At 41.9% G+C, this 27,137-nt stretch overlaps 1 protein-coding gene across 4 annotated transcripts in view; it reads right to left on the bottom strand.

Annotated features, from left to right (window-relative positions):
- LOC102082573 (uncharacterized) overlaps positions 1–26,823 on the bottom strand; it is a 72,113-nt gene extending 45,290 nt beyond the window's left edge. For 3 of the 4 annotated variants that reach the window (XM_019347306.1, XM_019347309.1, XM_005475891.3), the window contains exons 1-6: positions 26,571–26,823; positions 18,916–18,981; positions 12,616–12,802; positions 9,123–9,557; positions 7,711–8,211; positions 2,350–2,496 (exon numbers count right to left, since the gene is read on the bottom strand). In XM_019347306.1, the coding sequence (XP_019202851.1) occupies positions 2,350–2,496; positions 7,711–8,211; positions 9,123–9,557; positions 12,616–12,802; positions 18,916–18,981; positions 26,571–26,720 (1,486 nt within the window). In that variant the 5' untranslated portion in view covers positions 26,721–26,823. The remainder of the gene's footprint in view (positions 1–2,349; positions 2,497–7,710; positions 8,212–9,122; positions 9,558–12,615; positions 12,803–18,915; positions 18,982–26,570) is intronic. The other variant, XM_019347307.1, reaches the window with a different exon arrangement.
- Between the last annotated feature and the right edge of the window lie 314 nt (positions 26,824–27,137).

Genomic DNA, 27,137 nt, shown 5'->3' with positions numbered 1-27,137 from the left:
AGTGAGTGGTCAGATAAGCTCATCTCTGCTGGTAACAAAGCAGATGTCAAAGAGAAAGGAGAGCATGTCTAATTGAGACATGAATGGGAGCCACGCATAGATGGAAGCAACAATAAACAAACTTAACTTTCTTTGAATTTGAATCACAGAGAGAGAAAGAGGAGCCAAACTAAAGCCTGACCAAATTTCCAAATGCTGATAACCTGTGAACCACAAAAACGCAATGTGTGTATGTATTATTGTACGGTCTACCTTACAATATGAAGCACCTTGAGATGACTGTTGTTGTGATTTAAACTGTATAAATAAAATAGAAATTAAATTGAAAAAAGCAAAAACAAAAGCACACGCAACAATAAGGGTATACTTTTGTTTTAAATTATGGTTTAATTACTAAATAAATCAGTAAGCTGAACGATCAAAAACATATCAGACATACCCTCAAAGATGAGAATTAATTACCTTTCAATATTTGTACATTTGTTAGTTGAGTATTTATGTCTGATGACCTATTGCTTCTTAAAACTGTCCACTGTCCTCGCCGGGTGACCTGCCATGGTTGTGTATGTGTGATGTCCCTCGTTTCCCCCTATATTTGTATGTGTGTGTGTGTGTGTGTGTTTCTGTGCGTCAGTGTCCTGGTTTTCCTGGGATTCCAGGCCTGAAGGGTGTTTTTCCCACCGTGAGACCTGCCGCACCTAAAGCGTAATCACACGCACCTGCTGCTGATCAGCCTCGTCTAGGGAGTTATTTAAAAGAGTGGCTGAGCTGTGAGATGGTTTGAGTGTTTGAGTTTGCCGCTGATGTGGATGTTACTAACCGCTGCCTCTGTGACTTCCAGGAGTATTGTGGAAACAAGAGGAAAAAGTGCACGCATTGTATACAGACGCAAAGGGAATGGAAACATGGACCATGGACACTGGGAGAAGTGTTCAACATAGAGAGTCCTGCATTTGGGTCCTACTTTCCCCATTCTCTGAAAAAAACATGCTATTTGAAGACATCATATTAACCACTTGATTGGTAATTGGTCCTTTATTGTCAGACCTGTATATTAACCTTATGATGTCTGCAAAAAAACATTAATTAATTCATGTCTGTAGGTTATATTACCTGTGGATTGAAACACATCTACGAAATTTCAGGACAATCCAAGACCTAAGTAGGGGGTGGGTTTAAAAAAACCTATTTTTCCAGTTCAAATAAGTTTTAGTTTGAATAATTTGATATCGATTCATTAAATCCTGAATTGATTTTTAAATATAAATGTATTTTGCAGGAAAAGCCAGAATCTCATATACTATTTCAACAACCGCAAAACAGCTAAAACAGCAAATGATTAAAGAGCAGGTAAATGGAAAAAGATGTAAACACGTGGATCCCCCACGATGGCACGTACATGGACACGCCATCGAGTGCTGAAAGCCGACATCTCACAGATTCTGAAGCTGCAGGTTTCGTCACTCTCCAACCAAAATTTACTAGCAGCAGCAAAAGAAGACCAAAACTACGCTTCACGTTTGAAAAACATTGTAATGAGCTCCATCTTACTTTTGCTGTTTTGCTTCCACCACGATTAAATCACACTTCCTGCACAGCTCTCTCTCTCTCAGTGTATTTCAAGACCAGTTTACCATCAAAAATCTCTTTTCTCCATTGTTCAGTTACTTATTGCACACCAGTCTACCATTGTGTACAGTGCTGTCTACTGCTGTTATTTTTTTTTTAAATGACCTCCAACAAGAAAGCCAAATTTCTGCTGTTCAGCACCAAGGAAATTTAAACTTAAAAATTATGCCAAACGACAAAACGCTTGGCTGTGTCTCTAATAAACCTCTGTAACTTTGCGCTGCTTCACTTCTGCAGCATCAGGTAATGTTCATCTGCTGATTCATGGTTTTCTTCCGTTTTTGGTCTACTGCAAAATATTTTTAAGGGGGTTATTTGCCTTTAAAAGACCAGGCCGGAAAAATCTCCTTCATGTTTTTCTTTGTTTTATCCTCAGTTAGTTTGACACAAAGGCAACTCCTGTGATGCTTACACCTCTGATGAAGTCAAATATAATTGTATTTTTGTATTTTCGTGGGTTTTACATTTGTATAAAAACAAGTGTCAGTTTTGTTTTTATACATAGATATAAAAATATGGATATGTACTGATAAATGATTGTCATTTTAATATTTCTGATTGTCTGAGTCAAAATTAATTTGAATCGAATCGGGGATCGAATTGTGAATCGGAATCAAATCAATTATGGAAATCGAAATCGATACGCAGGCCTAGACCTAAGTGTTTGGACCAAAGTTGTGGAAAAAAGCAGGAAACACTGTAATTATTAAGATGTGTTACCTGTATCAGGTGAAGGGCAGCCTGATGAGTCAGATGGCTGGTCCAAAGACAAACAGGAAGTTGACAGTGGGGCAATGGCCTCCAGTTCATCAAACACACGAGACTGACTGCAGCTGATCTCAGAGCAGCGAGATGCTGCTGAGCGCCCTGCAACAGCACAGAGTGGGTGTTTAATATTATAGTGATAATACAGATGATGATGATGAAGCTGAGGATAAGGACTAAATGTATTTTTAATGACATGTGTGGGCACAGTGGATTGCTGCATTTGAAAAGTATTAGGACACAGTGCATGAAAACAACAGAAAATGTAAGAGCCAAATAACATGACTGTATATTTTTTTAATTTTAACATGTTTAAATCTTACATTTTCTTACTCTGTGAAACAACTTTTTAAAGTAAAATGTTTTGATTTTTCCAAGGGAAGAGTTAAATCTATATTTATGTTCTGCTGCTAGAGGATCTTTTTCATTAGCTATATATAAAGCTATAGTTAGCTCAGCTTGCTAGTGTGGCACATAATAACCCATACAACTATTTTTGTATGGGTATAACAATTTTTTTACACTCATATCATAGCTATATTGTGTACATTAAACAAGGTATAATGTGCAATTGAATGCACTCTAGAGCGCTAGCAGGCACACTAGATAAGGCTAAGTTAGCTGTTTTATACTAGCTAACTTCTCATTATTAGAAAACTCTGCTGATTACCAAGTGGTTGTTGGAAGTTGCAAGGTGAAATTGGTAGTAGTGGTATATAACCAGCTGCAGCCTGCCAACAACTCTCTAAGTAGTAGTGAAACTGAGACCATGTCCCCTCAAAGTAAAAGGTGAGTTGCAGTGTAATGCAAGCTTTTCATTTGTAGGTGAACGTTGTCCGTTTACAGTCTGGTTTGTAATTTTTCGAGACAAAATATAGTCCATGCAAACTATGGGCAAAGCAGTAATCTGCCAGCGACAAGAGCAATTGTTGGGCTCAACTTCACCTACCAAAAGCCAGCAACCACTTACAAAGCAGTTGAAGCATATACATTTCAATGGGCCACTGGCTGGTCTCTAGGTCTTTGTGACTGGAACATTAAATTAGATTTGTTCATTAGTACTTTAAAAAAACTGACTGATTCCCACATAAACTATCACAAAATCCTTTAAATATTAATAAAAGATTGCTACATAATTTTAAAGGATAATAATGAGAACGCCAAAGAGAAAGGAAAATGAAAGTCAGACTACATCGCTTCTCTTGGCTGGATGTAGTCAGCTATATTAATGCTCACCCCTTCAAGGAGGGGGACTCTGACAAGTGGGCAAAACACAATACAGGACATCCACAAGTGAAGCCCCTCAGGTGAGGTTTCAGGGCAAAAGTACTCTCAACCCACCTACACTAAACAGAGCAGGAAAATCTCCCCTTAAGCCCTCATTATACCACAGAGCCCACTTTGAGGAATGTTAAAAACGGTCAGGCTCGTCATCAAAACTGTTTCACTCTGCCTGGTTTAAAACTCAGAGGATTAGTGAGAGAAACTGTTTCACTGGGTGGTGTGTTTTGTCATTGCCATGAAAGAAGCTTGTCGAGGCTTTTCTCACATTAGAAATGCAGAACAGCTTGGCCTGGACAAAAGGATAATATATACAGAGGCTCTAAAAGGAAAAGGCAAACTCAGCTCCTTCACCCACACAGACGAGTATAAATGTACACATGAAGCCACCCTCACGCAGTCAAGTAAGTGAACAACACCACGCACACACCACTGCACTATTGTGCACTTGAGCGGCTTGGCGCTCTACTCAGAGAGACAATGGAAGGACTTGACTTGACACTTCAAAGCATATTGCTGCTGTCAACTCAGCTGTCATTCTCAGTCGACGAGGGCTCTACTGAGTCAGGGCGAGTTTTTCGGGGAGGTTAAGGGTGGCTGTGGGGGGTCAGTGGGTTTGATTTGACAGAGTTGGATAAAAACAACGACTCCTCTGTGTGCTTGTGGCCTTCTTTTCCTGGTCACAGCGCCATGCTGAAAGGCCCTAAGTGGAGAGGCCAGGCCAGGCCAGGACAGTGCCCTGCTTCATTGTCAGGGACAGTTAAACTCTGGAGATGTTGCTCAAAACAGGTCAGTCTGGGGTCACTGTATGGACTGATGGGATATGAGAAAGCCATGCTGGGGGGCACAAAGGGCTGAGTGAGACGAGGAGAGCGTCTGCTGCCAAGCGCAGTACCACGCTGGGGCTGTTGCTGTAGATACAAACCATTTCATCTCTTCCAAAGCCATACCTCTTAGATTATAGTTCCTTAAACATAACCATCTCTCAAAAAAACTTTTTAAATGACAGCTCCAGCTTATGACAAATTTAATTTGAGCATTTTTTAAAAACGTGTGCAGACACAGATTTAAGAAGGCTAAATTTTTTGCCCATCTGGTGTAAAGTTAGTGATACAAATCCTTCAGACCTTGTTCTGTGAAGTTAATGTGAGACTTCAGATGTCTGAGTCAGACATATAGAAGTTACAGTTTGTTGTGTCTAAAGTCACTTGAGCTGGAATGTGATCTTCTGCTGAGTTTAACTAAATGATGAACTGCTGACACGTGACCATAACGTGGTGGAAATCTGTCCATAGAGCTGGATTTGCCTGATTTAAATTTGACTGATTTGCTGGTTTCAACAGAACTCCAAGGTGAAGTTTTTATAAGAGGAGAAGCATTTAGTAGAAGCACAAAGTGTGAATCTTGTACAGAGAAAAGCTGTGACTTTCCAAGATAACTACAGGTTTACCTTTCTCAGACTACTTTATAAGTTTAAAAAGGGATCTGGGCACTGCTGTAGCTCACCTGACTGACTAGATGACCCATATGGTAAAGGGTACTGCAAGACCATGGGTTTGAGGCCACTGGACCACATTTCCTGTGTGTCATTTCATAACAATGCTTCTTGGCAATAAATCTTATACCTTTGGAAAGCCCATTTGTTTCTTCTTAAATTTGTAGGTTGAGCAGTAGAGTTGAGTATGTGGGTACATCCATGAAAATCTTGCCAAGTCCTCTCTGCTAATGCCAAACAGCGTACTCTGCTATTCACTCTTGTTTGGCATCATTAATGTATTGGATGATTGAAGTCTAAAGAAAGAAGACATACCAGCAATTTACCAATGTATTCATTTGATAAACAGAGGCCTCAGTAGCATGTGGAAGGACCATACACAGCTACAGCAGCCCGGCACCTCCTCCTCATGCTGGTCACCAGCTTGGTCACACACTGCTATTTTTCAACCAGCAATTTCCACAAGTGAGCCAGTCTGGTTGTGTTGGTCACTATGGCAGCACCCCTAAGCTGATCCCACAAGTGTTCATTGAGGTTGAGTTCAGGACTGCAGGCAGGCCATTCCATCCCATCTACTCCCAAATTCTGGAGTCAGTTTCTTATAAGCCGCGCTGTGTGGGGGCAATTTTAGGTGACAGAGTTTGGTACCAGACCAGAGAAGATATGGGAGAATCCAGTATGTTTTCTTTCTTCAGACTTCAATCATCCAATACATTAATGATGGGCTGTTAGGCTTTGGCAGAGAAGACTGGGCATGCTTTTCATGGGTGTACCTACATACTCAACGCTCCTGCTCAACTCACAAATCCATTTTCCTTACAAACGTGGCACCATTTAAAGAGAAACAAACAGGCTTTTCAACAGTGTAAGATTTATTGCCAAGAAGCATTGTTACTAAAAAGAAATAAACACAAATTGCCTTACTTTTTGAGTTTACTTAAAGTCCTCCTTTTCAGGGAGCAGCTACTTGTACTTGCTCTGTACTGCTGAGAACGTCAGACGTGTTGATTTTTGCATTTTTCTGTTTATTTTGCTTTTCTCTAGTTATCATAGTTTTTTTTGTTTTACCTCCTTTTTAACTGCCTGGATCACATATATCTTCATGTTTCACAGATTGTTTGTCATTCAGTTTCACCTCAAAGCCTGATAGCTTTGCCTCTCATGTCATCTCGCTTTGTGAGATCAGATTAAAATAAAAATCCCTTTTAGTTGTGCATCCAGTTTATCTGCTTGTATTGTTATAGGCTGTGTGTGAAGGACAGGAATATCCTTACTTTTGAGATAAATAATTCTCACCTTATCTTATCTAGATGTAATGAACACTTTAATAGCTGTGCTGAATGTTGAGCAAGGTTTAGCTTATTCTAAAAACAATAAAGTGAACTATAGTGAAAAGCTGTAATTTCTTACAAAATGCTCCCAGGTTTTATTTGGGAACGAACTGCAAGGGAACTGACCCACTGAGGGCTGAATTACTGTTGCTGCCTTCACTTCCATTTAAACCAATAGGTTGTAATTAAGTTGATCAAGCCCAACTGTGGACCTGTCTGTTGGTTTTTGTCTGTCTTTTATTAATGCTGCCATGTACCTTTGCGACTTTGGCAAGAACAGTAAACATAATAATTCATGTAAACCTGAACAAACAAGACCGAAAGTTGTAATAAACTGGAATTATCTTGCAAGCGTCAAACTGAGCCTCACTGAGGCTGCATTGAACTTGAATTGCCTCCATCTGCGAGGAAATAAATGAACCAGTGACACGCTCTCTGTGTCTGCCGTGAAGAGAACAGCGTGCTCCGATACAGCATGGGCCCCCCCTGCAGCACAGCACCACACAGAGAACAGTAGATGTCTCTGATAGAAAGGAGAAAATCCCTACACAATTTCCACATTGTTTGCTTTCTTTCATAAAGTTCCTGGAGAAGTCAGATGTCAGTGGCCTGTCCTTTATGCTCATTGGGAACGGTAAATTAGCGGGCCACAGGAAAGCCATAGAGGTATTCTATTGTGGCGTTCCTCCTCAGTGTTCTGCCGTCAGCGAGCGGTGGTCAGTGTGGATTTATGACCATCAGCTACACGTTTCCCTCTCAGAGCCCAGAGAAAAGCGAAGCCATGAGCGGGGGGTGCTGAGACTGAGAGGCACGGCACACGAGGTAGGCACCCCGACTTCTATTGTTGGGGCCTCACGGCTTTGAGCAGCGACTCAAACGGTACCAGCTTTTCATCAAAAGCCCTCCTTTCTATTGCTGATTTAGAGGAAAAAGAAAAGCTTTATGTGTTATTTATTATGTGGTGGGAGGAGGTGAGAAAAAACAGGCTGACAGCAGAGCTTTCACAATGTGCTGATGGGGGCAGGAGCATCTGAAGGCCTCACTGTGGAAGTAGGCTTTGATTTCTCTGTCTGACCAGATCTCTTTGTCTCAGGGTGGATGTCCACCCTTGTTCAGGACAATCAGGGCCCTCAGAAAGTGGGTAGGAGTGTAGTGTTGGGCAGGGAGGACGCTGTGAACGGCACATATGTGGCCAAGGTCATTTCTCACCTCTGACAGGGGAGATTGGAGGCAGGACCGGCCAGTGATGAGACTCCAGCCGAGACATTGGAGGAGAAGGGGTCAGCTTTGCCAGTGACCCTGAGTGGGGAGTGGTCCTCTGTGGACTTGGGCAGGAGGACCAAGTGGTGGAGGGAAAAGCCAGAGTGGCACCTTGATCGGAGTCCAAGGATACGTTGAGATCAGCAGGAGCTACAAATGCTTCTAAGTGGATATTTTGTGGTGTTTTTGTGCTTCTGTTGCTGCTCTGAGGTTTCTCTGAATTACAGTGGATGGCTGGTATTGGGCGAGGTGAGAAAGGTTTGGTTTGGCCGAAGAGTGGCTCGTAGAGCACAGGGGTGGTGGTGGTGTCGGCGGTGGTGCTTTCCTTGAAGGATTGATGAAGGTCTGATTCCTCTGGAGGGGAAGAAGCTAAGGGTAACAGAGGGGAAGGATGGGATGGGGATAAAGAAACATAGCCTTCTGGATCTGCTGAGACCATCAAATCTGCTGCTGAAAGACAGAAGAAAAAAAGAATTTGATCAGAGTTTGAGTCTAAACTGCTGTTTGCAGTTACCAGAATGACATCACTTTCTCTCCTGTTAATTGTGACACGTTTCACTAATCAAAAAAGGAAAAAAAGCCATATTTGTGGCACAGAAATGAACCCTTGCAAATGTCCTTCTTCATCAGCTGAAACTTGTCAGAAACACCAGATGGAAATTTAATCTTTAACATTAAAAGTTTTAAAAAGTTATGTTTCTATTTTTTTGTGTTTTTGCTTTTCTAACCTTTTCTAAGTCGCCAGAGCGACTGGTCTACTTACATGTAGACTTGACCAAAATTTGAATGTGAACGTCAAGATTAGCAGATGTCTTTCTTAGAGAAACATCTGTGATGACATCATGAAGCTGATGAGCTTTTTGACATGTTAAAAATAAATAAGAAAATCCCATTCTTTACTCAATTTCTATTACATTTTTGCATTTGTTAAAGAAAAATTGTTTGAATTCAGCAAAAACATCATCTGAATCTGTTTTATTCACACTAGAAATTCTATGTTTCTGAATTCATGTATAAGGAATTTTTTTGGTGTTATGTTAGTCTTGATCATGCAAAGTTTTCAAGCCTCATTGATATTAATCCATCAGGGGAAACTGGAGTTCAATATGTTGCCCAAGAACACCCTGAGTTACAACTCCCTCAATGTTTAAATCTCCTCTTGAGAAAGAAAACATTCACATTTTGGAGTATTTACAGGTTTATTTCTACTATACTTTATATCAGTTTGTAGTACATATATTTGGGGTTTGGGTGTTTGAAAACATCATTTAAATCAGCCTGAAGTACTTGATTAGTAAATATAAGTTATAATTTATACAAGTCTTAAAGGTGGCATGAAAAAGGCTAACTGAGATTTTTACCAGATGTTTTGTCACAGAGGACGCTGCTCCTGCCACTGCTGAAGTCGGTGCTCCGACTGAATAAACTGGAAGGTGGACGGCTTAAATCTGAAAAAGACCCCCGGGAGAGGGAGCTGGGTGGTGCTGAGAGGGTTGATCCAGCAGGTCTGAGGTCGGGCTCCAGCATGGCGGGTAGGGGCACCTTTTCCCTCCCAAGTTGTTCCTCCTTTACAGGAGGAAGATGATGAGGAGATGGTGGAGTGGGGTTTGAGTTGTTCTCCTGTCTTTCGGAGTCAGGGTGAGGCGTGTTGTTGTAGGGTGGTGTTGGATTAAGGCTGGGTGGAGCAGCGGGGAGCTGGGCACAGGGAATGATGATAGCAGAGCGACTTCCTGCAATCAGACCAATGTTCTGCACGAAGCTCGCTCTTCTGATGGGACTATGATGGAATTGTCCTTCTATAAAAACACAAACAAATATCAATAAAGATTCATATCAGCCACAGAGCTGATTTTAAATATGGGGCTGAATCAATGGAATAAATCCACTCGTCTATTCTTCAAAGGTCAACACATTGTGGTTCATTTTTAAAACTTCCAGAGTCTGCTCGTGACAGTTTTGTTCCCACTTTCCTCAGTTCTGGAGCAGACACTTGTTTCCCTGCTGAGTGGATCGGCCTGCTAACAAAAGCTGCAAGAAATCACCCCACTGGAGCAGCTGCCTGTTTCCCAACTCCATATTCACAACAAGCATCAGACCTGAGGGCAGGGGAACCTTTTATCTAAACACTTACAACAGTATACACTGGAGGCGTCCTACAAGCTGTTTGTGGCAACAAGCGTGCGGGAAACGTCACGAGCTCTGTTTGTTTCTGTAAGAACTGGACGCGGAGAGATTCAGATGTCACTCTGTTTTTACAATAACATCAAAGAAATATAAAATGAAAGAGAGAAGGGTCGGTTCAAAAAGTGGCATATGAATCAGATATGAAAGATGAAAAGAAAAGAATAAAACTTAAATGTAGAGAAGATTACTTAAAGATAAAAAAATACCAACTTTCTGGAACCAATTAAAAGTTTGAATGTTTCTTTTTCAAAGTATGATGAAGAAAGACACAGAGAAAAAAGAAGACAAATGAATCAAACCTCATTGGTACCAAGTCTGAGACAATTGTGGTCTGCTGGGGCAGCAGCATCTCTGCTGGGGACAGAAAGAGACGGAACAGACTGATCCGGAGGGCCAATATATTGGATTTTTTTTTCTGACGCAACATGTGCAATTTTGACATAGTATTTTATTTTATTCTATTTTATTCTATAGTTTTTCTTAATTTTTGCTGCTTTCAACTTTGTACTGTCCACTTTCTGCTATGACCAACCAAATTTCCCACGTGTGGGACTAATAAAGAGTTATCTTATCTTATCTTATCTTATCTTATCTTATCTTATCACACACGAACCCCTCTGAAAACAACTGGCTTCGTTTCCATATCTTCAATAATCATACAATACAATCAAACATATATTTACACATATACAAATATCTCAACAACACAAATGCTATAATCAATTACACATATTAGAAATACCTTGACTAAGCTCCACTAACCTGTCAGCTCTCAAGCAGCAGCTACAAAGAAAAGGTGAGTACCTAAATTCAGACACAGAATTTAAGTTCACAAGACAAATAGTTATAAGTTTTGAAAAGTTCTGATTCTTTCAAACAGAGGTAGGTCCATCTTTAATCCTTCATCTTCCATAATCTGTCAACTAAACTCCATAAAGAAACAATAATGTGTCTGCCTTTTCATTTAGCTTAATAATTAGTCTGGTCTACATCGCCCAACATGGCAACAAAAAGAGGATTAAAAAGAAGTCTTAACAGTTGACCTTTAACTAAACCCAACCTTTCTTTAATTAATATCATAATAAAAAAAATAAATAAAGCTCTAGACAGTCAGTAAATTTCAGTGTTACTGTCTTAACTGAACAGCAGCTCTGAACAGAGTAACACTAATATCACAAAACGTCAATCAGTCCATTAAAATGCAAATGATGTGTGAAAATCTGTGACATATATGAGCCGAACTTTGATCTCTGATGTGAGCGGCGTAGAGATTTGATCCCCCGCTAAGCCCTTAAGCACCGAATATGGATCTTATGTTTGAAATCTTCATTTTTAAGTACAGAGACATAGTGAATACACAAGACTGGAAGCAAACATAAATTCTCTCCTGTCATAAGGGGCTAAGAAGTAAAATGAACTTGTGTAAGTAAAACTGTTAATGGAGAGTCAACCTGAGGATGAAAACGAACAAAGTAAATCACAGAAAACACAAAAAACAAGAAAAATCAGAGGCTGTGATTTTTCACATTTTGAAATAGGCAACAGCACCGTTAACATGGAGACTGGCTGAATAAAATCATGTGAAAAATTAGCTTCATAAAGATTTTAACCAACAAACAAGATCATTTAAAGACATTCGATATACAAAATAAACTAAATGAGGCGCTTTTGTGGACTTTGTGGCATCTGATAAATTACTATGTTTCACTGTGACACTTAATATCCACAAAATGTGTTTTAATGCCCACATTCAGTCCAAACCTGAACCCACTTCCTTTCTTTTCCTGCCACAGCTATTATCCCCTCTCTCCGGCTCTTCTTTCCACATTTCCTTTCATAGCTCCAAGATTCTCTTCCACAAACTTCAAATCCATGCAACACCGCCCATTTCCTCTCACTCCTCCTATTTTTTTTGTTGACTGCTGTGAGGGTGTGTGTGTGTGTAGTAGTAGTAGTAGTAGTGGCGGTGGCGCTGCAGGGGTGGAGGGTGTCAGACAATCTGCTCTTGTTTCCTGGGGGTCTGTCGCCAAGAGGAGTCAGCACAGGGGGATAAAGAGAACGCGCTGGAAAGCACATTTCTGCACTGCCTCCTCTTACAATGCCTTGCCATTCCCATCTGTTACACACACACACACACACACGTGCACATGAACTGGTGTGTATGTGCGTGTGTTGACGTGCATATGAATGACATGTGTCAGAGTGCAAAGCCATGGCATTGGGCGCAGCACGTTTCTTCAGAGAGGAGGGTTAAGGACGATTGTGAGGGAGCCGACCACCATATGGCAGAATAATTAGTATTAGACCCCGATCCTAAGAAATGCCCCCCTCCTCTGCTGTACACACACATTCACACACATTCAGCTGAGCATTTTGGGAACGGTGCCCTGCTGAGGTGTGTGGTGGGAGAAATGCCTTCACATCAGAGGCTGGGCTCTGAAAGGAGCGGTAGGTCTCCCAGCACCAGGCTTTTCACTCCAGGAGACCACCAGGAGGGCGGCGCTGTGGGCACGTCCTCGCTAGAGAGGATAGATTTGTAGTTAAGCAAACACAACTACACACACAGTTAACGACGAGCTTGATGGCTGCTAGCTTTTGCTACTGAGCAGACCTGTGGAGATAAAGGAGTCAGCAGTGAAAGGTCCAGATGTTTCATTAATAACCCCTCACCCTGAAGCATTTGGCTCTTTGGGGCAGTGGAAGTGTGTGTGTTCTGGACCTTTCCCTGAGAAGGAGGACGCTGCTGTGTGAACTTGGAACTCCGGTAACAGGGAGGGCTGAAGTCTTTAGGACGAGCCTTCATGTGAGACAGGAAGCGTGGACACAGAGAGGTGCAGAAAGCTGGACGACCATGGGCCTGCAGGAGGAAGCAAAGAGAAAGAAGATCAATATGGTGCAAAAAAAAAAGGGAGAGAGAGAAACTATTTTCTACATTTGAAATGCTCTTATTCTTAAAATAAAAGTAAAAAAGAATAAATAAAGTGAAAAATCAACTGTATCTGTAAGTGAATTTTGGAGACGAGGTAAATGGAGAACCAACAAATAAAAAATTAAGCAAAAAGATACAACAACAATGTAAAATAACTGTAATTTTTTAAAGTATATTGAATGATGTAAATACATCCTATTGAATAAAAAGAATAAAAGTAATAAGATATAATAAAAAATAAAAATAAACCAAAAAATAACATAAGTAAACAACATAAATAATAAAAAAGAGGGAAAAAATGCTTAAAACATTAAACACTCAACACAACAAAACGCACATTACAGATAATTAAAAAATGACTAAAATAAAAAATGTTATATTATTTGATCAGATTAAAATCAAATCAAATTAACGAAATAAAGAAGGATATTTAAAAGCACATAGTAACTACATAACAAATTTAAAAACTACTTAAAAAGTTGGAAAATGAAAAAATATACTAATTCAAATAAAATGAATTAATATCTAAACATTGTGTAAAAGCATAAATAACATGATTAAAAAATAATTTTGAGGAAATAATAAATAAAGTTAAAAGAAAAAAGAAAAGAAAATAGACGAAAAAATTGATTCAATTTAAAAATATTAAACATAACTTTAAAAGAAAATAGCCATCATATTTAAATATATAACGTTATTGAAAAACATAAATTATTATATTTATTAAATACATATATTGGTATATTAATAATCTAATAAAGTACCAATTTATAAAAAGTTTAAAAAACATACGCACAAAAAATCTGATTTAATAAATAAAATAAAATTTTCCTTCAACTTTATTTGGTACAACAACTTTTATTTGTAACTAAACTAGCAGCAAATGTATCAGTATCCAAACTTTTAGCTGTTACAAAATAAAAGCCTGAAAGAGAAAACCTGCTGTAGGGTGTTCAAATGATGCACGGTACCACCACTGCCCCCTTGTGTTGACAAAACAGATCAGCACACAAAGCAACTCCTGCTTCCTCCTCTTTACCCGGGTCCTTCATGAGAGAGAGGAGGTAGAAAATTATGGCGAGGGTGATAAAACTCTAGAGTAAACTGTTTGGGAGACACGGGAGATAAAAGCCGGTCAATATTGAAGGAGGGACGGCACGCCAACCACAGAAATCCAAGCCCAGCATACAGCCATGGTGCCAGTGAGTCATTCAGTCGCTCTCCAGCCCTCAGAGAGCAAACAGTCATAATAAATGGCCCGTGGACGCAGGGCTTTTATTTGACTTGGATTTCAGCTTCTCCTGCAACAAAGTGCAGCTCCTTACTCTTTTATTATAAAATAAAAATAGAAAATGTACAGATCCAACATCTGTCTGAAAACAACAGCTCACACAGAAAGAGAAAGAGGGTGAAAGGTGGGGGCACTGTCTGTGACTCACACAGGGAGGATCAGCTTTTTAAATCCCTTTCTCTCAGATGCACAGGCTTTAAAGATTTACATTCTTGTGATGTAAAGAGAGCGAAGTGAGGTAGAAATGGCAGGACAGGAGGTGGCGATGGGGGCTGCTCTCCTCCACACTGCTTTTCCACCCTTTTGGCCTCCTTAATACCTGAAACTCAGGCCCATCAAAAGGCTGCGGAGGGCTTTCTTTGTAGGGCTGGTGTCGTCAGGCTTGTGACCTTCTGTGGGACAGGTCGGGGCATGAATATCAATGTAAGTCTACACCACCGCAGTCCACTCAAAAAATATATTAATGCAGCCAAATATTGAAAAACACTTTTATTTAAATCCTACCTCATCACACCAATCCAAGAAGTCTAAATACTCAGTCCTCCTCTACTTCTTTAGTTATCTATGGACTGGATTTATATGATGGACTAAGGTCCTTCTACAACCTCCTGAAAGCTGTCTTATCCTTATAATGACACGCACTGGTTTGTTGACATTTTCACTAAGGTAAATGTGCTAATGGAGTGCTAAGTTATGTGATAATCCTAACTATCATTACTGGTTAGTCACACAGCAGGTAGGTTTCACTGTGGGTGAGCTGAATGAAGTTGAATGATGGGATGAGCATCTGTAAAACATGGTGGAGGCTCAGTCATGGTTTGGGGCAGCATTAACCCAGAATCACATCAAGTATCCATCCAACGCACAAAACAATCTGGAAAAAAACATCCTATTGGCAACAGCTTCATTATTCAGCATGACAGTGACCCAAAACACACGGTATGCAGTAAAGGCATACCTGGAGAGAATTGGAGCACTATCAGTCATGGTTTGGCCTCCCCAGAGCCTGAACCCCCAACGTGTGGGATCATCTAAAGGCAGCCAACATCCAGAGCTCTGAGTGTCCTTCAAGAAGTGTGAGAACTACTCCTGAGGACTACCTAAAGAAATTCCAAGAAAACTGCCTAACATAGTTCAGGCTGTGTTGAAGAATAAAGGTGGTCATACCAAATATTGACTTTCAACCTTGTTAGAATAGTTCAGCTCTGCACCTGTTTCCCATTTTCCAAAATATAAAGAAATGAAGAATGACTCAAGACTTTTGGACAGCATTATATGATTTATGGCACTTAATATTTGGTTTATAGGGTCCCTGTCCCATGTCACAGAGGAAGGCATTTCCAGCAGTGACAGTAGGTAGGACTGTAGTTTTTGCAGACGCCCATAACACTCGTGTGGGCTCCATCAGGGGCCCTACAGGCCCCCAGGAAACAGGCTAACCTCCTGGCGTCAGGCAACCCACACGCTGTCCTCACACAGCCAGAGCTGGCTAATGTCATTACGGGCCTGTTTGCGGTCAACAGCTACATGATTGAGATGTACAAGTAGCGCTTCTAGATGAATGTAGGAAGTCTATTAGTTAGTCAGAGTCCCAGATGGCCTGCAGAGGACAGCCTTGCGTGTGCTCCTTCACCCTCCCTCCACCTCTAAACACACACATGCACACACACATATGTACACAGAAGCATACATAAGCAGTTGGACAGACACACATCCACGCACACACTTAATTACGCTGCCTCTGAGTGAACCCTCTGACAGGCGGAGGACTACGAGCAAAGACAGAAGTGTGTCTATGTCCCAGCGTCTGCAGGAACAGAGAATTCTTCACAGAGCTGAAGCACAAGAAAGCCAGGCTTAGGCCCTAACAAGGTTAAACCCCTGAAAAAGAGTGACTTTTTAAATCATGGAGATTTGTGTTTCTGCGGGGTGTAATTAGCTTTGCTGCGGGGGAGGAGGGGAGAGGGTCGGGACGCTGGCAAGGGGGCCGGCGAGAGGCAAAGCGAGGGACGACGACAGTGGGGCGCATTGTGGAGTCCGGCGGATTCTGGGGAGTAAATCTGATTATCAGCTCGTGTCAGAAGCCAGGCTCAGATGCAGCTTAGCATTCAGAGCAACTTTCTAATTTCGATGGTGAGACAATGACCCCGATTTACGGGCCCACGCAGCCCCAGAGGGTCCGGCAGCTTTTACCCCGAAAACCCACAGATCCCAAAACAACTCAGCACAACAAGGATGTGATGACACCGCCACACAGTTTGTGCTCAGAGTCCTCTAAGGCCCTTGAAGGTCAGGTATGAGGGAACAAAAGTTTTGGAACCATTTTTTATATCAGGGACTTATTAATTTGTTTTTCCTTCCTCTGATGTAGTGTCACCGAAATGACTTAACACAGAGTAATTAATGATGAACGGTGATATGAACATTAGTAGTAGCAGTAGTAGTAGTAGTATTTCCTCATAACCTTCTTTTATCAGACTATTGGATGGACTTTACAGAGTTTGGGGAAAAATTAATTAACAGCATGTGCCTCAAAGTTTAGTAAGTGACTTCATTAATACTTCCTTCATGGCCATGTGCTGACACAGCTCCGACATTTTGGTGAAATTGTTTGGAAACAGGTGTTGTTGAACTAATAAAGTTTCAGATGAGCTAAATATGGCAAATTCTTTCTAACAATATTGCTCCTAAACTGAAAATCAAACAAACATACAAGAGTTTTTATGTAAAAAAAACCCTGCTCTGCCTCCATGTTTGGGCACCTGCGCAGCCCGACCTGCATCTCGTATCCTGGGTGAGAGTAGAGGAGCATCAATGCCTGGGTCAACAGCCTCTCTGTCTCTCTGCTTAGTTACCCTTGTTGTAAAAGTTGTCCCCCTGTTTGACAGGGGGCAGTTGTTACCATCACAATGCCCTCGTGATTTATTAGATATAGCCGGAGCGGGTGCAGGAGATTGGAGAATGGCAGCGGGTGATGCCAGGGCTGATGAACTCTGTGAATGCAGAAGCGGTGAAAGCGGTTGAGGATGTAAATGAGGCTGTAAGGACCAGCGGGGCCCTTTGTCCGACGACTTTACTTGTTTGTTTAACCAGAGGCCGAGACAGGAAGCCAGCCCACACAACTGTGCTGTCCCCATGGCAACTCCACTGTTAATTGCGGCATATCCACTCCCAGACGCTTTTCAGCAGAGGGGAGAGGTGGGGAATCGTGAGTGTTGAAGAGAAAGAAGATGAAGAAGAAGAAGAATATGTGTGTGTGTGTGTGTGTGTGTGTGTGTGTGTGTGTGTGTGTGTGTGTGTGTGTGTGTGTGTGTCTTTTATGTTGCTTGTTAGAGGAAAAGCAAGGGTTCAAATTATGAAAAGCTTTCCGGAATTTGAAAAATTAAAATCGCCCTGTTCTCTGAGTGAAAACAGAGCTAAAACTTTAACATTTACTTGCTGATTTCATCCTTAAATGGATGATCCTCCATGCTCTGATGATTTCCTCCCTTTTGTTACTGTAGATGTTGAACACCCCTTATGTCAGAGGCATACTCATTAATGACCTTTGGCATCTGTACCAACTTATAGATATTTTTGTGTCCCTGAGCAACACTTTTCATCTGATCTGTCTCAGATGTCGTGATTCGTGTCTTTGTACAAACATTGAATACTGTACCATGACTTGGTTTGAGTGAGCCATCACTTTGTTGCTGACAGTTGGTTGCAAGCAGACATTGCTGACTCTGGTTGCCAAAAACCTTTCTAAATCTATTCACTACCTTTGCTTTGAAGTTAAGAAGTCTTTAACTCAGGACCGTTGTGAGTCCTAGCATCTATTTCACTGGAGGTTCCTGAATGTCACTGGTTTTCTGAGGACCCTGGCTGCCACATCACCACCGTCTGGACGCCCCATTAGGCAAAGACGGTGGTGCATCCCTGCTTTGCCTGAGCAAAATCCGTGCTGCAGACATGAAATATACTCCCTGTTATGCTATGACACATTAGATTCTGCTGTGAGACAAGGCAAAAAAAAAGTTAATAGTTAACTTTTAACCTTTTAACATCTTCTAGGTTGCCAACGACTTGTCTGATATCTTTTAGGGCGTTTTCACATCTGTAGTTAACGTATTCTGGTCCGAATCAGTTGATGAGTTTGTAAACTTGCAGCTTTTCACCATGATTTGGATTCTTATCACACAGAGAAAAATCCAAGTGAACCAAAATGTGTCAGTACAAACCACGTCAGAATGTTTAGTCTGCTCAGATATGTAACAACAAAAGTAAAAACAGGAAGAAGATGCTGTGTCCTGAACTGTTGGAGAATGGAGAATTTATGTTCGTTTCACGGCTAGCTGCTAGCCTGTACAGACCTTTGCACATCTATTGTTCCATACAAAGCATACAGGAAGTTTCTTAGCTCAAACTTGTAATGTACACCTTGTACTATGATCATGTCGAGGTCAGATCATGTTGAAAACAAGTGCGATTACTGTGTTCACATCTGCATAAACGAACTGCTCCAAGGAGGGGAAATGAAGTTTGATTTAAATGGACTAAACAATTCAGGTGTTGAAACACCCTCAATCTAGTCTCACAAGAGCGCACTTATAAACAGGAGGTATTCATGATTTTATGACAAGTTTGGAAAGCAAGAAGGATCACTTGTACAATCTCACAAAAACAACAGGATGTAAGAATATCAAAACCTTCACGTAAAGCCTGCTGTTCAGGTTCTTTGTGGCTACGAAGTGTAAAATTGGGCACTCACAGTGTAGTGGCAGACTCCTCTGTCCCACAGGATAGCCTTGCTGACAAAAGACACATAAATGGGTCTCTGCAAGAAAAAGGAAATAAGTCACATTTAACAGTATTGATTGCAGAAGGATGGCTCATTTAGATACAGATCTATCAGATTGAGATTGATCAGTTGAAAGAGTTGAAATGCTTTTAACTCCACAGGCCTTGGGACTGAGAACAATGACTGAAGCATTTAAAAACACACATAATGCCACACAGGGAGTGGGCTCTCTGGAGATATTTAAACCCCCTCTGTCTTGATTATTGAGCTGCTGTGAAACACCTCCAGGAGAAGCTGAGGACTCTGTGATGAAGTCTTCTCTCCCACACAACCAGCTTTCCAACATCTGCTCGGTGTACAGAACGTCTGCTCCTCATTTCTTCGAACATAAAGCTTCCTTGGGACAGTACGGTGGTCCTGTGGTCCCGGTGTGTCGGTTTGACCCGTGGAGCAAGAGGCACTGTGTTAACTCATCAATCACCCGGAGACACAACACCAGCCAATTCCCAGCAGCTCATCCATCTCTCTTTGCAGCTCCTGGCAGCTCCCAGAAGCACTGAGTCAGCTCCAGAGTTGATCCACTGCAGGGAGCAGGAGAGCAGATCCTCCCAGGATTCACCCTTCATTCATGGGCTGTAACCCCAGACCAGAGTAGGTGACATGGGGCAAGAGTGGCACACAGAGCAGGAAGACAATGGAGGTTGATGCGTGCTTACATTTCCTCTGCTGTGGAGCTCTCAAACAGCTTCAGTGCCACCATGAGAGGCTAGAGGGCAGCGTCAGGTCTGGCCCATTTTACCGCCTTTGTCTACCTACCTGTTGTATGCAACAAAGCACATTATGTATGATTACACACATTATGCCAGAAATACCTCACGAGCTCTTCATCCTTAATAGACGCCTTAATTGCTGCCAAATAATGAACGGACGGGGGGAAAAAAACGTTTTTTTTCAGTAAATCACGGCACTTGTGGCCCAGTGACCTCATTGTCGCTAATTACGCTGAATGTGAAATCAAGTACATCATTTTCAGACAGCAGAGGATGGAGTGGCTGGGGGCTGGGGTGGCCTGTGATTAAAATGTAGAGAAATCAAATGAGCTGAAAGAGAAAACTAGGCAAAACAAAAAAGAGGCTGTAGTCACATAGCAGAAAAAAAACACTGTGTTCAGTTTTTATTATTCAAAAAATACAACTAGAAAAAGATTTAAATCTCTGAACTTTTAGTTTTTATAAAAATATGCGTCTCATTTTGGATTTCACATTTTTTGGCAACGCTACTCTGGATATGAACAGTGCTTGGAGGGTTTGTGAAATCCGCCTAACTATAAAGCTGTGGTTAGGCTAATGAGATGAGATGATGAGATGATGAGATAGCCTTTATTTGTCAGTTGCAGGTCTTTTGCCCACAACCGAGATGACAGACCTTGCCGACCGTACATACAATACACAAACATCACGTTGGGGAGACAGGTCAGGCTAGGTAGCGAGGAAAAAAAAACATCGAAATGTGTAACACAGATATCAACACACCATAGCACAATAAACACAGACAAGCAACATGGGAAAGTGTTCCAGTGTGTACATCTGATCTGGGACCGCTGCAATCTTCGACTGCGCCTCCAACTGACCCGATGTCCACATCAGAGGGGAGGTAAGCGTTGGAGGTGGCGTTGGATCCGGGGTAGGGAGGATGATGCGTCAGTGAGTGCTTATCAGTATCAGTATATGTATGTGTATGCGTGTCCATAGTTCAGCTGAGACAGTGTCCTTCGCCCTGCCAGGCTAAGTAAACAGTCTTCCAGCCAACCCAGGTGGCCTTGCATGGAATGGGAAGGAACAGTCTAAACACAGTCGTTATCAGGGTGTTTTTGTTCGGCTCCAGCCTTGCGACCGCAGCTGGCGCCAAGAGGGTATCCGCATGAAGTGAAGTGATGGTGCTCTTTACTTTAGTGCGAACAGCTCATATGAATTTCAAAGCAGTTCTACAGTCCAACACTGGCCTCTCAATCTCCCGTTGGAGAGCCGCGAGCTTCGCCATACTTGCGTTCTGTGATGTTGTCATTCTTGTGTTCAAAGAGGCGATTCCGAGAAGTCACGACAGTGTGCCTCCCCGAGATGTCATCCGATTTGCGCCCAGAGATGTTATTCCGAGCTAGCCCTTCCGAGATGTATCCAGTCTGCATTCAGAGATCTTATTCTGAGTATTCACAGCAGCCGTAGCCTCTCCAAGATCTCATCCGTGCTGCACTCAATGAGCCCATTTTGAGAAACTCACGCCTCTTCCCATCGTTTCAATCCCAGCGGGCAGCCTTGTGGAGGTTTGAACAGCCGGTTCCGCTTTCTTAATTCTTCGATAAGTCAGGGCCAAGCCAGCTCCGATCAGCCAGAACCCTGTTATCATGGTTCCGAATAGGTAGATATCTTCAGCACTCAGGCTCACCCGAGCCCAGACTCCTCATTGAGAAAAGGGTGTCAATTGCATTCAGGGACCAGTTGATCCAATCCATAATTCCTCCTTTAGGTTTTAGAGAACAGACTGTGAGAGAGTGTTCCAGGGGAAAGTAATACAAAAGTAATACAAAAAACACGAGACCAGACAAGGACATAAGCAGGGAAGATAAGGGAGAGGAGAGGGGAAAAGTGCGTCCGCCTCCTCCGAGAGCTGAGAGAACACATGAGAATAGGGAAAATGCAGTAAGAGGGTTAATTTGTTGAGAGTCCCCAGCAGGAAGAGACAAATGCTATCAGATGACACCTCTGAGATGAAGCCATCCACAACATGGGGTTAGTCATTAATATGTTGCTGTGTGGTTTGGATTACCCACTGTGAAAAAGTCCTGATCCTAAGCTCGGCCTGAGAGTGTCATTTAAAGGATATTGGAGAGGTGGAATAATTTGCAGACACAAATGATTATATGGAAGTAAAACTTGACACAGAGAGTAACACTCACCAAAACTAAACAGAAAGAGAGACACAACTGAACAGGAACAAGAAAGACAAAAAGACCCGCACAAAGACGAGGCTGAAGGAACAGAATGGGAACGCTAAAGGGAACTGATAAACCTAGAGTCACCTTTAACTAAACTAAGATCTAGAGAAAATAACTCGGAAGCACAAGGAAATGCAAAATAACACTATAACAGAAACTATAAAATGATAGAGAACATGAACTTCAGCACTTCTCAAAATCCAAAAGGAAACAACGAACTAACAGAAAACACAAAATGAAAGGGGATTCTTCTCTGAAGCCCATGTCCCTTGAAAGGCTAATTAAATCCTGCTATCCTGGTATATAAATGAGCTGTTAGTTAAATGTGCATTTGTCACATAAAGAAAAATTAATGTAAATTATAAATGTCAAAATAATGACCATACTAAAGTTGACTATTAGGCTTTTCCTCATGACCATATACTGTTTCAGTGTTCAGTCCAAATATTGGAAAACCAATCCTAGCAAGAGAGGAGCGAAGGTGCTGCACCAAACCCTCAGGAAGATAAAGAAGCTTATTTTTTTAACTGTGAGTCATGTAAAGCTGCTCTAGCCAAGAATAAAAATATGGATATCCAATTTAAGGATAACTCCTCACTCTGATATCACAATTAATGCTTTCTGCTGTCAGGTAAAAAAATCAAGCCCGGCCAAGAAAGGCAAATGTAACCAGATTACTGTTCCAAGGTTCTGACTACAGTTTGAGGTAAAGACTGCTTTACAAATTTACAGATAAAAGTTATGGATTTATATTTACTCAGCATTTTATCTTATAGCTCCATTTGCCCATAAATCACTTTTTTTTTTAACATCTCTGACGTGTGTTTTCCTGAAAGGTTTAAACATATCTGGAAATCACTTCCCAAACTCATCGATGAACACATTTAGTCTACATGGTGTTATTCATTCCAAACAAAGAAGCAAACTCACGACAAAAGAAAAAAAAGAAAGCTAGTGCTCTATTAGCTCAAACAGAATTTCATTACTCGGGGTCCTCGCTCTGGCTTTGATGTCACCGTTTGACCCATCATCACATAATCCCAACAGAGGGTTTGTCTAAAGTGATTGCTGCTCCTCTTTTCCTTGTTCAGTTCAGATGATGAGATTAGGGAGATTCCTGGCAGATGGGATTTCCACTGTGCGTGTGTCGACGCTCCACCTCACGGCACTTCCTGTCAGAACCGCTGAGCGTAGGGTGGCGTGGGCTGGCAAGTGCACAGGAAGTGTTGTGCTGTCGGTCTGAGCCAGCAGGGGGAAATATGGTCAAATATGGTCTGTCTTATCAATAATGAGTAGGTGGAAGCGGTTAGATCAAATTACCAATTTAGAACTAATCACCAAAGTGGTGGCTGGTATTTGCTTTATCCCCTCTCCCACTCTGCTTTGTCCTCCCTCTGGTGGTTCCTGTCGCCATCTGTCTGTCTTTCTCAGGGGAGCCCTTCCTTTTCTCCCCAGCGCTACACTGGATGTTTTATTAACTCTGTTTTACCTGATTACACCCAGTCTGCGAGTCAGTGTGCATTAATAGGCATTTAATCAGCATTTAATTAAGGGAGCAGGAATCGAACAGTGAGCTGGGCGCTTGTGAGGTCAGCACCAAGGACACAAATTACCCAGAACAATCCAGGTAGCTTACGGAGGTAAACAAGCTGCCATTAGGGTGGTGGTACATGCGCAAACCTCAGGGTAAAAATAAGACTAAAGGTTTCTGGCACAATTTCTAGTAATATAGTAGAAGTGTTGAAGGGTATTTTTGATGACAATCGTTTTTTTTACAAATGCAGAAATACTTTATGGTGTCAAGCTTTCAGTTTTGCATCACTCTTTTCCTTTTCACACAGATTGCTAAAGCATGACTGGTCAATAACTTGAAGGCTACAAAGGGATGTCCAGATGAACAGAACCGACCTTTTGGCAGAAAGCTTCCAGTACAAAAAGTCTTGTCATATACAGATTCTGTATATTCATATTGAGTAATAGGAAAAAGAAAGTAGGCTTTAGGGATCAGGGCATGATAAAAAATAATCTGGTCCTCAGCAGGCCTTATAATTAATTCAATACACCCTCAAATGAGTATAAATCTAAGTATACCCTAACTGCTTCCATTGGAATAATCTGATCTGAATAACTGATCGTCAGCAAGTGTGAGCACCTCTATGAAAGTAGACATTTTGGCAGTTTTCCCGTGTACGTTAGCACAATACCAAGGAGCGAAGACATCAGCAATACTCTTAGAGAACTGCTACTGCCCATCATGAATAATTGGGAAAGGTTATAAAGTCATTTAAAAACAATCTGAAGTTCATCATTCTTCAATTAGAAAGATTATTCACAAGTGGAAAACATGACAGTTTCCAATCTTTCCAGGAAATTCACCCCAGGCTTAGAGCCTGAGTAATGCTCATAGAAACTGCAAAAAGCCCAAGAGCTACAACTCAGACTACACAGGCCTCAGTTAACATGTTAAAGGTTAAAGGTTAAAGACAGCACAATTAAAAAAAGACTGAACAAATATGGTTTGTTTGGTCTCCGGGAGAAAGCGTCTTCTCTCTAAAAAGAACATTACAACATGACGCAGGTTTGCAAATCTTCAGCTGAACGAACAGCAAAACGTCTGCAACAACACAAGACATACTGCACAGCTCCATATCAACACACAACTAAGTATACCCTAACTGCTTCTATTGGAATTAAGAAGCCAAACACCTCATACCAGCTGTCAGCATGGTGGTGGATGTGTGATGGTTTGGGCTTGTTTTGCAAACACAGAACCTGGGCACCTCGCAGTTAGTGAGTCACCATGAACTCTTCTGTATACCGAAATATGTGAGTCAGATGTGAGTCCATCTGTCAGCAGCTAAAGTTTGGTTAAAATCAGAATCAGAACACTTTATTAATCTCAGAGGAAATTATGTTTGTAAAACAGGGTCATGTAACAAGTCCGTGATCCGAAGCCACTGCAGCAAATCTACAACAGAATGGCTGCAACAGAAAAGAATAAAGGTGTTGCAATGGCCCAGTCAAAGTCCAGATCTAAACCTGCTTAAAACTGCTTTGGCGGGACCCTGATAGAGCTGTGTATAAACAAATGCCCTCAAACGCAATAAACTGGAATAAAGTTGTAAAGAAAGTAATATTGGGCAGTCTCGGTTCATTCGACCTGTCTTTGCATAAACTGCAAACCCAGACAATCTTACTGTATTGTATTTTAACTTAAACACTACTGCTGTTTGTAGCATTATGATCATTACAAGCAATTTGTTTCATATTACTGCACTGTTCAACCGGTCGCAGCAGATGGCCGCCCCTCCCTGAGCCTGGTTCTGCCGGAGGTTTCTTCCTGTTAAAAGGGAGTTTTTCCTTCCCACTGTCGCCAAAGTGCTTGCTCATAGGGGGTCATATGATTGTTGGGTTTTTCTCTGTATCTACTGTACAATATAAAGCGTCTTGAGGCGACTGCTGTTGTGATTTGGCGCTATATAAATAAAATTGAATTGAATTGTTTTCATGTTGGAATCACATTCCTCTTGTTAGTCACAATGCTTTTCCTGTTCTTACTCTTCATAAATATTGCTGTTTGTTCAGTTCTGTAGTAACATGACAAGTATTTTCTTGTTGTCCTTCCTAATCCTGGCTACGGAAACAGTTTTTTTTTCCTTAAAGCCAGAACATTTAAAGACTTGGTGATGTAAACAATTACACATACTACTCTTATCTGTCAGAGAAAGCTGCTTATGACCATAAGAGCAGCCCAGTCATATGACCCTCTCTCTTTTCAGTGTATATGTTCCATCACAGGAATGGTGAGATGGATTTGTCTATAAACCAAGAAACACTGAGACAAAAGAGCTGCACAGTCCCTAAACTTAAAAAGCACACTCCAGGAACTCGACAAAGCAACACAACGGATGAGGCGATCCAGTCTAGAAGACAATCAAGTTAACGGCTGAGCTATCAATGCAAACAAAAGGCGAGAGTGACCACCTCAGCATGGCTTTGGCCAGGTTAGAGCCAGAGATAGAAAAGACGAGCAGCACACTGAAAGAGAAAGAGCCCGGGGTCAGCTATAATGAGCTGTGAATGTGAGCATCTGACCAATCCTGTTTAATGGACTTCATCCCTGGAAAGGTTTCTGTTCTGCCCTCCACCGGTGTTTTCGTGTGTTCACTTAGGGTCTGGGTCAGGAGGCTGAGAGGACTCTGTGACCCTGAAATGAGCTCTCGAAGTCAGCGGAGACCCCTGCTGATAGGACAGACCTCCTTTTATACTTTAATCTGCCAGCACGAGGGATCAATATGGTGACTATTGGTGTCAGGATTGTGTGCAGGAGTAAGCGGTCGAGCCATTTTAGACGTATCACAGGGGGGTTGGCGCACCACGACAAAAGCACAGCCCGCTGCCACCACTAGCCACAATGACCGGTGGGACACTGGCACACTAGCAGCTAACCTACTTAACATTCATTAGTGTCAGAGAGGTGGACAGATGTGCCGGGTGTTACGGATCTTCCCTCTCATGTTCTCGCCATGGGGCTCATTCAGCAGCATTTGACGAGTCTTTCATTTGGGATTTCGGAGTTGTGGGTGGTGGCGGCAGTAGGCCACTACTGCTGGGTGGGCATGCATCGACTCACCCCATTGGAGCCGTCAGGCGGCCAGGTGCTCGTGCAGACAGGATGCCTGGGCAGAACCAGTGGCCTCAGTGGATGCTTGAAATCCCGATTTCTGGAAAGTCTAATTTCCCAGCGAGCCTCCGAAACTTCTCTTCTCTCCACAGCAGACATGTCCAGGGAACTCTAGTCTTTCAGTTTACTCATTTTCTCTTTAAAAGGAGCCTGAAAACGTCTCCACTCGCCCAGAAGGTGTTTTATGCATTTACACTTTGCAGTCAGAGCCTCTCTCTGTGGGAGGCTGAAAAAATGCAGCCTATTCAAATAGCTCATGGCTGTTAATAATTACCATCCAGCTAAACTAGTGCAACTCTCTCAGGCGTGCTTCCTTGGTGAACACAATAACAGAGACACTGGGCACAAAGAGGCTATCTCCCTTCTCAGCTCACTACAAATTTTCAGGCAAATAATGTGACACAAAAAACAGGCCTACAATAAACCAAAGCTTTCAATTAGGAAGTGAACAGCACTGTAGCTGCACACACTGACAGAGGCCAGAGCAGAAACCAGGACCAGCTGGACAGAGAGGCA

This window comes from Oreochromis niloticus, linkage group LG17 (genome assembly GCF_001858045.2).
Source record: "Oreochromis niloticus isolate F11D_XX linkage group LG17, O_niloticus_UMD_NMBU, whole genome shotgun sequence".
Lineage (NCBI taxonomy): Eukaryota > Metazoa > Chordata > Actinopteri > Cichliformes > Cichlidae > Oreochromis > Oreochromis niloticus.
This window is presented reverse-complemented; position numbering and strand designations above follow the sequence as displayed.